This window comes from Danio aesculapii, chromosome 21, assembly GCF_903798145.1.
Source record: "Danio aesculapii chromosome 21, fDanAes4.1, whole genome shotgun sequence".
Classification (NCBI taxonomy): domain Eukaryota; kingdom Metazoa; phylum Chordata; class Actinopteri; order Cypriniformes; family Danionidae; genus Danio; species Danio aesculapii.
Window position 1 is genome coordinate 17,566,379 of NC_079455.1, and position 17,500 is coordinate 17,583,878.

The window sequence follows — 17,500 nt, forward strand, 5'->3', positions numbered from 1 at the left end:
TGCCGGCAAAATAAAAGTGTTTCTAAACAGTTTCCCATTTTCTGAAATTCTTCTTTAAATGGAAATTATTCCATGACAAAAATTATTTTGTGAGCTGCAATAGCTTGGAATTATTGGTAATATAATATAATATAATATAATATAATATAATATAATATAATATAATATAATATAATATAATATAATATAATATAAAGTAATGTAATGTAATGTAATATAAGGTAATAAAATGTAATATAATATAATATAATGTAATACAATATAATATAATGTAACGTAATATAATATAATGTAATATAATGTAATATAATATAATGTGATATAATACAATATAATGTAACGTAACGTAATGTAATGTAATATAATATAATTTATGACTTCATGCAGTGACAAATAATTATATGCATAATATTGTTATAATATACTTTAACATTCTAGACCAGAAATGCCCAAAGTAGAGCCTGTGGGCCAAAGTTAGTCCATTGTAATCTTTGATTTGGTCCACCATTCTATGTGAGAAGAAAATGAGAATGATAATTGTTTTATTTAATTGAAAAATGTTTTCATTAAATGAAAAATTAAGGATTACACAGAAGACATTGGCTTGCAAATCAAGGCAATGTTTTTAATTTTTTTTTTTTTTTAATATTATTTATAAAATCAGAAAATTACTCGTGCCAGCTATACTTATCTTCGGCCCGGAAGCGTCAATCAAGTTTGTTTTTTGGCCTTTCATTAGAAAAAGTTTGGACACCCCTGTTATTAACATTATAACATTAATAAGATATATTTAATTTGTTCTAATACTAGATAACATGGTACAGATAAGGCCACTGAGAATGCGTGTTTCTTCATGAGCAGTGCTGCAATTTGTCAAGTGCAGTCACGTGCAGCGCTGCAGCAGCAAAAGCCGTTTCAAATAAAGACATTTTTGTGCTTTATGTAGGCCAAAGGTCTTTTTTTTGCTTAAGATTGCCCTTACGTTTCCCTTTTAAGGGTGTTGTATAAAATAATAAAGTAGTTTTAAGTTAATAAGTGACATTTCTTTGCTGTGTCCTCTTGATGTTTCAAAAGCGCATAATAATCGTACAAAAAAACACCACATTAAAGACGGTAACTTTCAGTTGTCGAGAGTTCTTGTCATCATTATATGCCCTATTATATGATGTAGCATGACTTTGACATAATATAATATAATATAATATAATATAATATAATATAATATAATATAATATAATATAATATAATATAATATAATATAATATATTATAATATAATATATAATATAATATAATATAATATAATATAATATAATATAATATAATATAATATAATATAATATAACATAATATTTGACCTCAAACAGTCACAAAAAACCGCAATGCATTGATATTATAATACGCTATAACATTCTACACACTAATATGATATTATATACAATTAAATGTAGTATTAGTTAGCATGTTATGCCATAATATATGATGTTGTGTGACAAGACTTAGTCATTGAATTAGTCATTGAATGTGATTAAATGATAAATGATTAAAAAAATGTAATGTAATCATATAATATAATGTAATCATATACATATAATATAATCATATAAACATATTTAATACTGTATTTAATAGATCAAAGGCTATATTAAAATGTGCATATTATATTAATATATTAAAATAAGAAAAGACAATAACCCAAGGCTCTCATTTTAAAGCACATGCACAAGTCTCGGATACTTCCATTGTGCCGTTCAGTAGACATTGTCTCTGTATCATTGTTTACTGTATCCCTTGCGGTTTCACATATTGTAATTCTCCACGAGTTGCAGCTCGCGCTCCGTTCTCAAAAACCCAACCATCTTTTATCGTCTCACTCCCTTCATTTGTGATATTTTCTCTCTTTTTTTTTAATGGAATTGGCTGCACAATGACTAGTAACTCCCAGTTACAATGATCCATTCTCCAGCAGCGTTATCTCCCTAATAGAGTGCAGCATAGAAGTAGCAGGGCAAGCGACAGCACCACAATAATTGTCAAGGAATCACACAGGAACATCAGCAAGAACAATGACGCTATAACTCTGCTCTCTATAATCATAATATGCCTTTGTTTCAGCGAAATGAAACGCATAGGCAATGAGAGAAGCAAGCCGGATCGGAGTGGTGTGGTTCCTCGGAGGTACATTTGGAATTCGAAGGAAACATTTTCCCTTTTCAATTAAATATCGCCTCAGTTCACCAGAGAGCGTTCACGGCTAATGTGCGCCAATCCTAAAGGTAATCGTATTCCTCACAACATGCAGTAATGTGGGCTTTCACCGAGCTCCCAGCTGATGCACTCTTTCTGATCTCATTGGCGTGTTTTTGCTTTTCCAGTTTTGTTGACACCAAACACAAGCGCCTGACCCCAGCATTTTGCTCTCTGCTCTCATCTAGATTTGCATAGCAATTCCTTCTGATTGTCTTGTGCGTTTCTGGGTCGCATTAGTCGGAGTAAACAGCAACTACTGCAACCGTGATTACAGAAGGCAAACTGCCGGATAATGGCTCCCGCATCGGTGTGTGTAATTGATTGGTATTGAGCTGTCAAGCTGCATACATTATTACAGTGCTGAAATCAACTCGCAGGCTTTTGTCTGTTAGTAAGACGATAGACCGTCTGGGACCGGTTGCTTCTGTGCGCTTGGGAGAATTTATCTGCTTTTTATGAGACATTTCCCCCCACTGCTTTGTGATCTCTCTCTCTTTGCTGTTTTATGAGCCTGTGGCTTTGGGATGCAACATTTATTGGTGTAGCTGCTATAGAATAGAAGCGTATGATCTAAAGAAATGCTATCTGCCAAACACTAAATATGTGCTCCATTAGGAGAAAAAGCATTTTTTTTGAGACCAAGTGCCTTTTTTGGGGTGCTTGTGCCAATTGAAATGCTTTTTTCCTTACCCTTTCCCTTTTTATTTTCCCTCTCCCTTAAAAAAACAAACCTGTGTGTTTATTTTACCTTCCTCCTCCTCCTCCTCCTTCTCCTTCTTGTTTTTTTTTTTTATGTTTCCTCCCCTTTGGTTTCCTTTAAATTTGGCATCCATGTTTGCCTCGGGATGTCTGTCACAAACTGCAGTCAAACGTTGTGACAATGCTTTTCTTTTCCGCCCGTGCCTTTTTTATGACCCTCTTATTTCTTTTTTCCTTTTTCCTGTTTTTTCCTTCAAGGTCTGGCGCACCTGACGTTAAAGAGCCAAGGTATGGGGCCTCCCCCTTTCCCCACCTTTCCTCGTTTTATTTCCTCCCCCCTTCCTTGCTTCCACAACTCATTTGATCTCCCCTTTTTTTTTTTACATTGTCCCGTTGGTTTCTGTGCCCTTTCATTCTCTGCTATCTGTGTGTTCTCCATGTGCGTCTCTTCACCCCTGTCCTGTCCACTGGCCCAGCCCCAGGAGCAGCTCCTCTGATGGCCACTCCTGCAGCAGGTAATGCTCTCTTTCGCTCTCTCCCTCACATGTTTGTTTTGGTCCTGGTGTTGTGCGGTCACAAACCGTACCCAGAATGCACCGAGCCAGAGCTCTGGTGTCATTCTAGCTGTTTGGCTTTATTATTACAAAAAGAAAGAAATAAAGATGAGTCTCTTTGTTTTTTAAAAGTGATTGATTGAAAGCTGCAGATTGAATGTCCTAATTGTTTCCTTTCTGTATTATGGCTGTGCACTTGAAATGCAAATAATGTACCGTTTGAAATGTTTCTTGCCTCTTCTTTCAGCTCAAGCGACTCATTGTGGCGGCTGATAACTGTCATTACACTATCTATTATACACTTCACGTTCTTTTATCTGCATGTTCGCTGAATTGCTGTGTAGTCAGGCTCAGCTTTAAAACTGCAATTATTTTTTTTAGAAGAGTAGTCTAGCATGCCGCCGCTTGAAATGCAAAAACACTTCAGTCAGACGTATTTATCTAACAAATTTAGACAGAGCACACTCCCTGTCTGCGGCAATAACAGAAGGCAGCTTGATTCCTTGATTCCCGAACCGACCTGTCAATCTTAATTACTTCAAGTGATTACAGGCCTCTGTGAGATAAGCAGAGTTCGCTAATTGCAGGATTTGCTAATGATTGGTTCACCAAGCTCATATGAGGATGTACGTCTTCATTAAAATATCAAAGTGCCCCATGTGATGATGATCACACACGCACGCATGCATTTTTCATTTCATATAAATGATGCTCTCATTGACTTTCTGGTAAGCTTCTTGAGAACTTATGCAAGTGATGTAAACAATCTGGAAAACTTCAGGTGGAATCTCTCGTGTTGGTCTGGTGATGTCTTTCATTTTCAAAGGATGTTGTAACAGTATCAGCAGTGAATTACTTTATATAATCAGAATGTATGATAGTTAATTAAATAGCCAGATTAATTTAGTTGTTTATATGTTAAATAATTATAATTAAAGCACCAATAGAGGACAACAACTGCAAATTAGCAACAACTCACTGCATGATGAAGCGGATACGGTTATTAGCCCTTATAATTGAAGATATTGGGGCAAAATAGCGTGTATGAGGTTTTAGTTTTATATCTCTAAGGGCTCTATTTTAGCGATCTAGGTGCAGAGTCTAAAGTGCATGGCGCAAAAGCATTAAGGGCTTGTCCGAATCCACTTTTGCTATTTTAAGAATAGAAAAATATGGTTTGCGCCGCATGATCTAACAGGGTTGTGCTTATTCTTTTAATGAGTGATGGGTGTGTTTCGAGCATAACGTGCATTAAACTAATTCGAGTCTCATCTCACATTCCCTTTAAGAGTCAGTTGCATTGCGCCATCGCACATTTGCTATTTACATGACGGACTTTGTAAGTGAAAAAAAACTAAATGGAAAAACTGAACGCTTCACTAGCAAGTAAACAGTTTAACAGACCATCTGCGCAAGGATAAAGTATGAGCCTCCTCCATTCGGCCTCTTTACTTTCTCTTTACTTCTTTACTTTCGTGGAGTAAGTGTTTAAACAGTGTTGTACACACTCCACTGAAGACCTCCATTAGCCTATATATTTAATTTAGTTTAAACGCAAAGATTTGTTTCAAAACTATTTTTAAATTTAGTTCTAATTTCCAGCAAATTAATAAATGGACAATAATAATGAAGTGTGGTGTCCACATGTCCTTATGTCCCATATAGTGACATACGTCTCCAAAACCCCATAGGTGGACAAATCTAAACTTGTTTTTATTAAAACAAACATAAATATGCATATAATGAATACTACTACTAATAATAATTGCATTATAAAAAAGCTAATTGTGAATAAACTGAAAAAATAAGTCAGAAAAGAAGCCATTGAGGCAGTGGTTTTTATATTTATGTAGAAAATAATATTTTTTGTAATATTTTAAACCTTTTAACTTGTAAAGATGTTTGCATATTGCTGTACATCCTGTGTGTATTAAGCAATGTGTAGGCGTTTAAGGTGCACCACTAGCTAACTCTGCGCTGGACTTTAGACCATACCTGCCAACATTTTTCAGCGACCTGAAGGGATGCCTGGTCTGTCCTATGCACCGGGTGACAGCCGCTGCCATAGGAATAGTCAGCGATCCAGGGGGTGTTAAAGATTGTACCAAATAGTTGAGGACTGTGGGAAGGGGTGAAATTCCGGGACCTTAACACACCTACTTTCTAGATCGGAACACCCAAGTCCACAGAGTGGCGCAAATGGATTAACTATTTAAACAACGTGGTGCAAAACGGGAAAAATTGGGGTTGGTTTATCTGAAAATAGCAACAAATCGCTCCTCACTCGTCTTGCGCCTTATTGCACCAGGTGTATTATAGGGCCCTATATATATATTTAAGTAAGAAATGAGTTCAATATGAGTGCTGAGCACTTTTTTTAATTGTATGAGTGCAAATTGATTCTACACATCTAAGTAAACACACAATGGTGTTTGGTTTCCTGATGCATTCACATTTTGAAAAAAAAATTATTATTATTATTCTTATTTTTATTATTTTTATTATTATTATTATTATTATTATTACTACTACTAATAATAATAATAATAATATTATGGGCGACGCGGTGGCACAGCAGGTAGTGCTGTTGCCTCACAGCAAGAAGGTCGCTGGTTCAAGCCTCGGCTGGGTCAGTTGCGGTTTCTGTGTGACGTTTGCATGTTCTCAACGCTTTCGCATGGGTTTCCTCCAGGTGCTCCGGTTTCCCCCACAGTCCAAAGACTGTCCAAAGACCCGTGAAGTGCTTTAAATTGTGGATGCTCTATTCAATGTTTGACGTAATCTCAACTGGGGGTGGGACATAGATTGCCTCCTTCCCTTTAAAAGAACAGCCAATAGCCTTTTGTTTTATCACAACTCTGCCAGTGAGAGTGGTTGAGCTGAAGTGCATCAAATCAGAAGCGTCTTAAAGGGGCGGGGCATGTCAGATACTACAGAGCATTTGATTGCCTAAATTCTCTTCAAATCTTGACCAGAGGGGACAAATTGCAAGCTTTAGATGGTAATATCAGTTTATATTTTCTAAACGCAAGTTTTGTCATTGTGTTGAAGCACACTAGCTAATACACACATAGCTGATACACTTAAACCAACAGACTGAAACTAACATCTAAAAATGTTTTGTTTTAATTTCATGGCACCTTTAAAGTTAATGGACATTTTTATGAAAGAATCTATAGGTTTCCTCTCAATTCAGTTAGGCTTATTTCATATATTTTATTTTGTAATCTGCAGATGGCAAACAAAGACTAGAATGCTGTAACGCATTGCGTTTGTTTAGTCTCATGATTTTTATTGATTAAATTGGCTCTGTTCCAAAACCTAGTGAGCTGCCTCACTGCCTAATGCCTACATAAACAGCTGCCTTCCAAGACAGCATCCTAACCATAATGGATCCTCATAAGAGACTGACTTGGAACTCAGCACGTCACACAAACAACTCTCTGGAGACAAGACTCATTCCAGTATAGGTTGGTGTTGGCATGTTGCTGAGCTGCCAACAAGCTACTGTAAGAACGGAAATATCTAATTTTAAAGCGGCCATATGACACCATTTTAAGTTTTCCTTACTCTTTGAACTGGTACAAGCTGTTCATGCATATATACCATAATATCTCTACAATCTCAAATAGGTATTCCATCAATCTTAAGACTCATCATGCAAACCTACCTAAAACACCTCATTCATGATCAGCCCTGCAACTGCCACTGTGAGAGAGGAATGTCATAAAACCACATAAATGTATACACAAAGACGGAATGTGTTTTATTTTTCACACAATAAAACTATTTATAATATAAACAACAATAAGACAAAACACTTGACAATACAGCTCGATAATCTAAATTTTCTGGCACAGATTTAACCTGGCATTGATAAGGGCATACTATTTCTGTTGCATGCTGGAGGTTTTGGCCAATCACAATAGATTAGATGTCTGGCCAATTAGAGTGCACCATGCTTTTTTCTGTGCATTTCAGAAAGGCAGATCAGAGAAAAGCAACAACAATGTATGGTATATGGAAATAAAGTGTCTTTTTAAACCTTTATCTCTGTGAATAGACTATTTTGAGTGATGTAAATGATAATAACAATGGTCTTAACGTTTTCCCTGTTTTACATATTTAATTTCCATAGCTGCCGAGAATCCCAAACAGTCCACATATTGATAAACAATGTAAATACTGCGGTTTTAACATAAAATAGGATTGAATCTCCTCTGTTATTCATTCATTCATTCATTCATTCATTTTCTTTTCAGCTTAGTCCCTTTATTAATCTGGGGTCACCACAGCGGAATGAACCACCAACTTATCCAGCACATGTTTTACGCAGCAGATGCCCTTCCAGCTGCAACCAATCTCTGGAAAACATCCGTACACACTCATTCACACTCATACACTATGGACAATTTAGCCTAACTAATTCACCTGTACCGCATACCAACTGACCCAGCCGAGGCTCGAACCAGCGACCTTCTTGCTATCAGGCGACAGCACTACCTATTGCGCCATCACGTCGCCCTGAATCTCCTCTGTTACCGTTATGAAATATTTTGACAACAGGCAAGAAATCTTCATGGGCCAATGACTTCACATTGAAATGGTCTATACATTGCATTACAGCAAATACACAAAGCAGTGTTCTTTTAGCAACGTCATATAAGTCATTTCTTCATGAGAAACTCATTCTCATTTCATTCTAAATAGCCATTTTGGTGGCTAAAATCAATCTGTCTAATTATCCTGTCTAATAAGGCCTGAGCTAACTACTTTTCTGCATTGTGTTCGATCTTGAGTGGAGCTGTGTCCATAGATAGATGAGTTCAATACCTACTGTATACTGCTTAGTGTTTTTTTTTTATGCTGGTGTCTTTCAGTGGTTTCAAATAAATTTGACACTTAAAACACCAGCACCTGATGTCAAGTTCCTTACAAGTGATTCATTGAAACACTGAACTATTTTTTTTCAAGACGAATGATTGATTTAGATGCAAAGAAGTGCTGTGGCCAACACTATTACACTATTAAACTGTAGTAGAGTTGACTATATCAGGAAAAGAAGAGCAAAATGAGCAAGTGAAGTTGGGGATTGACATAAAGAGTATTTCACATATAGATTTACCATCTACCTATTTAGCCATATGTACTGATATCCTGGCTTTATTGGCTGGATGTAACTAATCATTTGTCACAATTATTGTATTAATAGACGGAAAAAAGCACCTGCTTCTCGTGTTATTTAATTTTTACATACATTTTAAAATAAAGAATATAAACAATACTGTTAAATTGATTTATTTATAAGACATATAATGTATTATAAATATAAACTGCCTGTCCAGACAAAGTACATCCAGGATAAACTTTTTAAGGTAAAAAATAAAGCTCTTCAGACTTACGCTTGGTGTTGGGCTGCCGGTATGCCTGTCATGCTTTATTCTGCTATAATAACCTGCTGGATGTACTTTACTTCTCACTTATTAAATAAACTGCCAGTAATTTTAATACACATTAAATTGATGATCTGATTCTGGTTGTGGGGGTCACGATCAGATTCCTAAACAATTCCTAAACAAACTACATTTTCTTCTGCTGTACATTTACATCTTCACAACATGGCATTTTAACCAGAATCGGAGTTTCCATGCTTTTGTTTAATGATTAAATTACTTGTAGGACAGTACTGCCATCTTAATAAAAGATATTTATTTTATTAAAGAATTATTCAGGGTGAACAAGCTCTGAATTTAACATTAAAATGCCGATTACAAAGAGCAATTATGAATAAAAAAATGTGCTTTTCTACAAACTACAATTGGCTAATCTGTTTATAAAAGAAAATGTTAAGGAAAAATATGTACATGTACAGTTGAAGCCAAACTTATTAGCCCTCTTGTAAAATGTTTTATTCTGTTTCAAATATTTGTGCTGTAAATATATATAAGTGCCATTTATTAGAGAGAATATTTTAAACATTATAGCTTTAATAACTAACTTTAGTCTTTGCTTTGATGACAGTAAATATCATCTTGTAAATGAACTTGAATCTTATTTTACAAGTTAATTTGCAAGGCACTACACTGAAAAAAATGATGTCTGCAAAACTGTTGCAAACAATTTATTTGTGTTGAATTTAAACAAACAAATTAAATTTAAGAAAATTCAACTTAATTTGTTTGTTTAAATTCAACCTAAATAAATTGTTTAAAACCACTTAACGTAAAAAAAAATTAGTAAATCCAAGGAATCATCTTTGAATATTTTTTTTCAGTGTAGTATTCAGCTTAAAGCATAAAACATTTACCTACAGTAGTATTAAATCTTGTCCAGGTTGCATTGGATTCTTCAAGTACAGATCTCTAGTTCAAGATGAGCAGTCAAAACCGGTAGCGAACTACAGCCATAGCCTATTCAACAAAAGATAGTCAATGTTTTAAATATAGTGGGTGGTCGATCAGCGCAATCGATTATTGAACACATAGTAACAATATTTGATTTATTTCTCATGGTTTAATTATACATCAAATTATGACTAGAAATTTTTACACTTATTAACAATGTTATTTCTATTAATAATGGCTAGCGGTCCCCTGCGATATTGTCATGGTCTATCAATACAGTATATTGTTGTTTTTTTATAGCTATCTATCCTTCATTCTGTAGTATGTTTGATCTATTGTTTGTTCTATTGTACTGTCTGCCTATATTTCTATATTTCCATCCATCCTTCTATCCATCCATCTGTTCTATTATTCATCCATCTGTCCGTCCATCTGTCCTTCTATCCATTCATCCATCCATCCTGTTTATCAGTCTGTGGTCTTTTTGTCTGTTCATCTATCCATCCATTTATCCATCCATCCATCATATCCATTTTATCATCCATCCATCCTATCTGTTCTATCATCCATTTATCCTTTCATACAGTCATCCTATTCGTTCTATCATCCATCCATCCGTCTGTGCATTCATCTGTCTATCTGTCCGTCCGTCCATCCGTCCATCCATCCATCCACCCATCCATCCATCCATCCATCCATCCATCCATCCATCCATCCATCCATCCATCCATCCATCCTTTTTAACAGTCTGTGGTCTTTTGTCCTGTCATCCATCCATCCATCCATCCATCCATCCATCCATCCTATCCGTTCTATCATCCGTCCGTCCAACCTGTCTGTTTTATCATCCATCTGTCTATCCATACAGCCATCCTATTCATTCTATCATCCATCCAGCCATCTGTCTGTCCATCTGTCCACTTGTCTGTCTGTCTGTCTGTCTGTCTGTCTGTCTGTCTGTCTGTCCGTGCATCCGTCCCATCCATCCAACCCTCCATCCATCCTTTTTATCAGTCTGTTGTCTTTTTGTCTGTTCATCTATCCATCCATTTATCCATCCATCCATCATATCCATTTTATCATCCATCCATCCTATCTGTTCTATCATCCATTTATCCTTTCATACAGCCATCCTATTCCTTCTATCATCCATCCATCCGTCTGTGCATTTGTCTGTCTATCTGTCCGTCCGTCCATCCATCCATCCATCCATCCATCCATCTATCCATCCATCCATCCCCCCATCCATCCATCCATCAATCCATCCATCCTTTTTATCAGTCTGTGGTCTTTTGTCCTGTCATCCATCCATCCTATCCGTTCTATCATCCGTCTGTCCAACCTGTCTGTTTTATTATCCATCTGTCTATCCTATTCGTTCTATCATCCATCCATCCATCCATCCATCTGTCTGTCCATCTGTCCACTTATCTGTCTGTCTGTCTGTCCGTGCATCCGTCCCAGCCATCCAACCCTCCATCCATCCTTTTTATTAGTCTGTTGTCTTTTTGTCTGTTCATCTATCCATCCATCCATCCATCCATCCATCCATCCATCCGTGTATCCATCCATCCACCCATCCATCCTATCTGTTCTATCATCCATCCATCCATCCATCCATCCATCCTATCCATTCTATCATCCATCAATCCTATCTGTTCTATCATCCATCCATTCATACAGCTATGCATCCATCCATCCATCCATCCATCAATCCATCAATCCATGCATTCTATCAGTTCTATCATGCATGCATCCTATCCGTTCCATCCATCCATCCATCCATCCATCCATCCATCCATCCATCCATCCATCCATCCATCCATCCATCCATCCATCCATCCATCCATCCATCCATCCATCCATCCATCCATCCATCCATCCATCCATCCATCCATCCATCCATCCATCCATCCATCCATAGTTCTATCTTTTATATTATTCATTTTATCATTTGTTCTCTTATTCTCTCTGTCATTCGATCTATTTAATCGATTTCTCTTTCTATTTGGATTCATTTGGCTTGAAGACACTCACTTCTTTAATATTATTCAGAAGAACTGAGCGTGTCTGTTTCAGTGGATTACAGAGTTTGCTGGGCTTCAGAGTCAGCTGAGGTCAAGCTTAGAGACAGCAGGGAAAGAAGACTCTGCCCCTGTGGGCTCTGAGGTGTAATAGACACTTTTAATTACAGTGAGGGGAGGGGGGGTTGGGGATTCGACCCAGCTTGTTAATTATTAGGTACTAATGAGTGACCTTAATTACTAGCAAGGATGCAGGACAGTAGTCTTCCACAGACTTTATTTACATTGCACCTTTAACCATTTAAGAGGAAAAAATTACCTAGAAGCTCATAAATCAGAAATTAAGAACGCGCGGAGCAGATGAGCCTGCATGCAGTCTTTGCTTCTAGCTTTTGTCTTGCGAGCAGCAGATCTACACAGAGAAGCTAATGCAGGCCAGGCTCATTTTTCTTAGCTCGGCCTCTGGCTGTGCTCGCAGATCAAACGTTGTGAGATTGATCAGTTGGAAAAAAAGGACTTTTTTTTTTCCTTTTTAGTCACTTTTGCTGGGTTTTCATATTGACTAAAACTTTTAGCTTAGATTCTAGTCCTGATATGTACTGTAGCTGCTGTCAACAATTATTAACGCTTCTGTGATTTTTATTTCTTTTCTTTTTTGAATATATCCCAAACGATGAGTAACAGAGCAAGGAATTTTTCACAGTATTTCCTACAATATCTTTTCTTCCGAAGAAAGTCTTATTTGTTTTATTTCAGTATCAATAAAAGCAGTTTTTATTATTTTTTAAAATCATTTTAAGGTCAGTATTATTAGCCTCCTTAAGCAGTATTTGATTCGATTGCCTACATAACAAACCACTGTTATACAATGACTACCTAATTACCAAAACTTAGTTAACCCAATTAACACATTTAAGCCTTTAAACTGCACTTGAGGCTGAATACTAATATCTTGAAAAATATCTAATAAAATATTATGTACTCATTATCATGGCAAATATAAACAATTATTTATAAGAAATTAGTTATGAAAACTAATTTAGAAATTACTACTTTAGAAATGTCTTGAAAAAAATCAGAAGGTGTTTTTCACACACACACGCACACGCACACACATGCACACGCACACAAACACACACACACACACACACACACACACACACACACACACACACACACACACACACACACACACACACACACACACACACACACATACATACATACATACTGTACATACATATACTTATATATATATATATATATATATATTCAGACTTCAACGATATATATATATATATATATATATATATATATATATATATATATATATATATATATATATATATATATATATATATATAAATAATATTATTTGACTTGATATTTTTCAAGACACTTCTATACAGCTTAAAGTGACATTTAAAGGCTTAACTAGTTTAATTAGGGTAACTAGGCAGGTTAGGGTAATTAGGCAAGTTATTGAATAATGATAGTTTGTTTTGTAGAATTCTGACATTTTATATATAAATTTTTTTTATACAGATTATAGGAGAATGTAGTATGTTTTACAACATTTACTATTTCAGGCTTCCTACGTAAAACTGTTAACTTCAATGTGTTATTTTGTTACTTGCACTTTGGATAAAATAAGGTCAGTTCTAGTGTTAAACCGTTAATTCTTTGCACAGGTGTTATACCTCAGAAAAGGTGGCAAAATGCATATCTTTAAAGTTACTTGCTTTGCAATATATACTACATATGCATGTAAATATTTGAACCTTTTTTGCATACATGCAAATAAATGACTGAATAAATATATAAATACATACAGTTGAAGTCATAATTATATGCCCCCCTCAATTATTACCCCAACACCCCCCCCCCCGTTTTAATCTTTTTTCCCAATTTAGAAGATTTTTTTCAACACATTTCTAAACATAATAGTTTTAATAACTCATTTCTAATAACTGTTTTCTTTTATCTTTGCCATGATGACAGTAAATATTATTTGACTTGATTATTTTTCAAGACACTTAAAGTGATATTTAAAGGCTTAACTCGGTTAATTAGGCAGGTTAGGGTAATTAGGCCCTAATTATTAAGTTATTGTATAACGATGGTTTGTTCTGTAGACTATCGAGAAAAAAATATATATAGCTTAAAGGGGCTAATAATTTTGACCTTAAAATGTTTAAAAAAAATTAAAACTGCTTTTATATTATCTGAAATAAAACAAATAAGACTTTCTCCAGAAGAAAAAAAAGTATCACACATACTGTGAAAATGTCCTTGCTCTGTTAAACATCATTTGGGAAATATAAAAAAAAAGAAAAAAAAATTCAACAGGGGCTAATAATTCTGACTTCAACTGTACAGTGAATAAGATAATATTAATATTTTTTGGGAAATTAATTAAAGGGCACCTAGGTTACCCCTTTTTTGAGATTTAATATAAGTGTTTTGCGTCTCCAGAATGTGTCTGTAAAGTTTCAGCTCAAAACATCCTTCAGATTTTTCATTCTACCTTTTACAAGATTAAATTTTATACATTTTTGCACTAGGGGGCTGTTTTGTCGTACTGCGCCTTTAAGGCTAGTCCTCCCCGCCCAGCGTTTCTACGCGCATTTCTGCGTGCCTTAATCTCCTCCCTGGGCTGCGTCAGACAACAGACAGACTTAAAGGAAGAAGATCTCACGTAGTGTTTGTGAGAAATACTACAGTAAGAACTTTACCAATGAGTATTTGTTGTGCAGTTGCATCAATGAGTCACACACAATGTCGTTACAAAGTTCACGCACGCGCGCACACGCACAGATACACGCGCACACACACACTGCAGCAGACACACACACACACAGAGACAGAGCGCGTTTAGCTTTGCACTCTTTTTGCATGCAAATGTGACAGGAGACAGGTTAATAACCACTGCTGTATGGATATCTGTTATGTTAATGTACAAAATAAACCTGATTTAACATCCACAATCCGGGATTGAAGCATCTTCCTTTATAATTGTTCTGACACGCAAAAAAAAAAGGACTGGGTGTGTTTATATCACCCCAATATGACGCTCTATACACTATATCTACACATATGTCTGCCCAAATAGCTTGAAAAGTAGATTTTTCACCATAGGTGCCCTTTAATGTGCTTTAACAATAAGGTTTAGGTTATTAAGGTTAATAAGTTAATGCATTTAGGAGCAGGATAAGATGAACAATAAGAATGAACAATACTTAAAACATTATTTAAATCTCAATTTATGCTTGTTAACAATAGTTAATGCACTGTGAGTTAACATGAACTAACAATGAACAACTTGATTTTATGTATAGTGCATTGTTTGTTCATGTAATTAACTACATTAACCAACATTGACAAATGGAAACCTATTGTATAGTGTTATCAGATTAATAAATAAATCTACTAGAATTCACATAGACCTCATTTCCACTTTGTGCTTATAATTAAAATTTTATTGTTGCTAAAATATTACACAAAATAAGAAATGTATTATATTGTAAAATATATATACATATTAAAATAATACCTTGCTTATTTCTGAAAAGTTCTTTTTGAAGTGTGTGATGTGAAAATTGTACTGAGCAGTATTAAGATATACTGATATTATGGGGGTTCTGTTTTAATGTCATACAACCACAGTCATTACTGATAGTAATTATCTAACTAATGCAGTCTAGACTGTGCATTATCCAATATTCCTTGTTTCAAAATGTCTTTCTTTTGTCATTATACCAATTTGAGACAATATCTAAGAACAACATCATATTTTGTTCCACCTTAATAACATTTGGTGTCCAACACATTATCACACAGCATTTTTTTCCTGGAATGAATCATGTGCTAATACATTTTGATAAATGAAAAGATTGATATCCTGAAATAACAAGTACTTTGTCTTATAGGGGGGGGGGGGGGGTGATGGGCTCTAGCAATATCAAAGGTCTGTACAACAGAAACATGAACAGATGGAAAGTGTTTTTTCCTTTTTTCCTCGCAGCTTTTCTTTCATCGCTCGTGAAACTTCCCTATGCGATACTGTCGTAACCTTATTCAATGTGCCTATTCATCCAAAACTAGAGTAATGAGCGCAAGCTGCTAATTGGAAGGAAAATGTTTTGGTAAACAGTAATGTGTCATGGTTGCAACAGCGTCCCGATGATGTTTACTTTGCCTGAATTCGTCGCACTGTAATGGGGCCTTGATTCAACTCCAGACACTTTGTTGAGTTCCCATCTTTTCAATCCAAACATTTCTAATTCAGCGCAGCGAAAATGTCACCTTCAGCAAGAGCCTTGTGCCCACCCTCATGACAGCCGGAGCTTTTATTTGAAAATAAACACATTTGTCAGCTAGTGGTTATGCTTTAGCTCTTCTTTCGCTTTTTGCCCTTTTTTTTTTGCTAGCTTTCTGTTGCCGACATTGACAAAAAATAAATAAATGTCTCTTAGAAGTTTTCGAAAAGCTTCCATTCTTCTAAAAAGATAAAAGTAGGTTTTGCTTCTGCTGTATAAGAGGAGATTGATGTCTGTACTGTATACTGAAAATGTATTCAGCGGAGACCAAAAATCGAAGAGTGTCTGTGAATATTTTTATTTGCTTGACTCAGTTTTACACATTATATTAGCAGCCTAAAAAATAGAGTGAAAAGCTGAACCAGAATATTAATATTAAAATGATTATTTAGTGTGTCCCTGTTTGCTTTAAAGACGACAGCACTCAGTTTGCATGAGCTGGAGGAGACTGATGATCATGTTATGTGTGTGTGTGTGAGTGTGTGAATTATCTAAAGACCATTTTTTGCTTCAATGAAAGCAGTTAAAAATGCATGTGTGCATGCATACAGTTGTGTGAAAAAGTGTTTGCCCCTTACTGATTTATTTTTGCATATTTGTAACACTTTAATGTTTCAGATCATCAAGCAAATTTAAATATTAATTAAAGATAACACAAGTAAACACATCATGCAGTTTTTAAATGAATGTTTTTATATTAGCCACATCTAGGTCTTATTACTGCCACACCTGTGCGCAATCAATAAATCACTTAAATAGGATCTGCCTTACTAAGTGAAGTAGACCAAACAATCCTCAAAAATTAGACATCATTCCGAGATTCAAAGAAATTCAACAATAATTGAGATCTACCAGTCTGGAAAAGGTTATAAATTTCTAAAGCTTTTGGACTGCAGCGATAAACAGTGAGGGCCATTATCTACAAATAGTGAAAACATGGAACAGTGTAGAACCTTCCCATGAGTGGCTAGGCAACCAAAATGACCCCAAGATCGCAGCGACAACTCATCTAAGAGCTCAGAAACACCGCACAACAACAGTCGAAGAACACTTGTCTCAACACAGTCACTTGCCTCAGTTAAGGTGAGTGTTCATGACTCCACCATAAGAAAGAGAATGGACAAAATGGTTTGTATGGCAGATTTCCAAGACAAAAAAAAACACTACTGAGCAACAAGAACATGAAGGCTAATCTGAGTTTTGCCAGAAAACATCTTAATGATAATCCCTAAGACTATTGGGAAAATACTCTGTGGACTGACAAGACAAAAGTAGAGCTTTTTAAAAGGTATGCATCCCATTATATGTGGC

At 35.5% G+C, this 17,500-nt stretch overlaps 1 protein-coding gene across 4 annotated transcripts in view; it reads left to right on the top strand.

The window, feature by feature from the left end:
- The first annotated feature begins 3,424 nt into the window (after window positions 1-3,424).
- The window catches only part of nrxn2a (neurexin 2a), a 564,692-nt gene continuing 550,616 nt past the window's right edge, over window positions 3,425-17,500 (top strand). For all 4 annotated transcript variants that reach the window (XM_056446759.1, XM_056446762.1, XM_056446760.1 and 1 more), the window contains exon 1: window positions 3,425-3,463. In XM_056446759.1, the coding sequence (XP_056302734.1) occupies window positions 3,445-3,463 (19 nt within the window). In that variant the 5' untranslated portion in view covers window positions 3,425-3,444. The remainder of the gene's footprint in view (window positions 3,464-17,500) is intronic.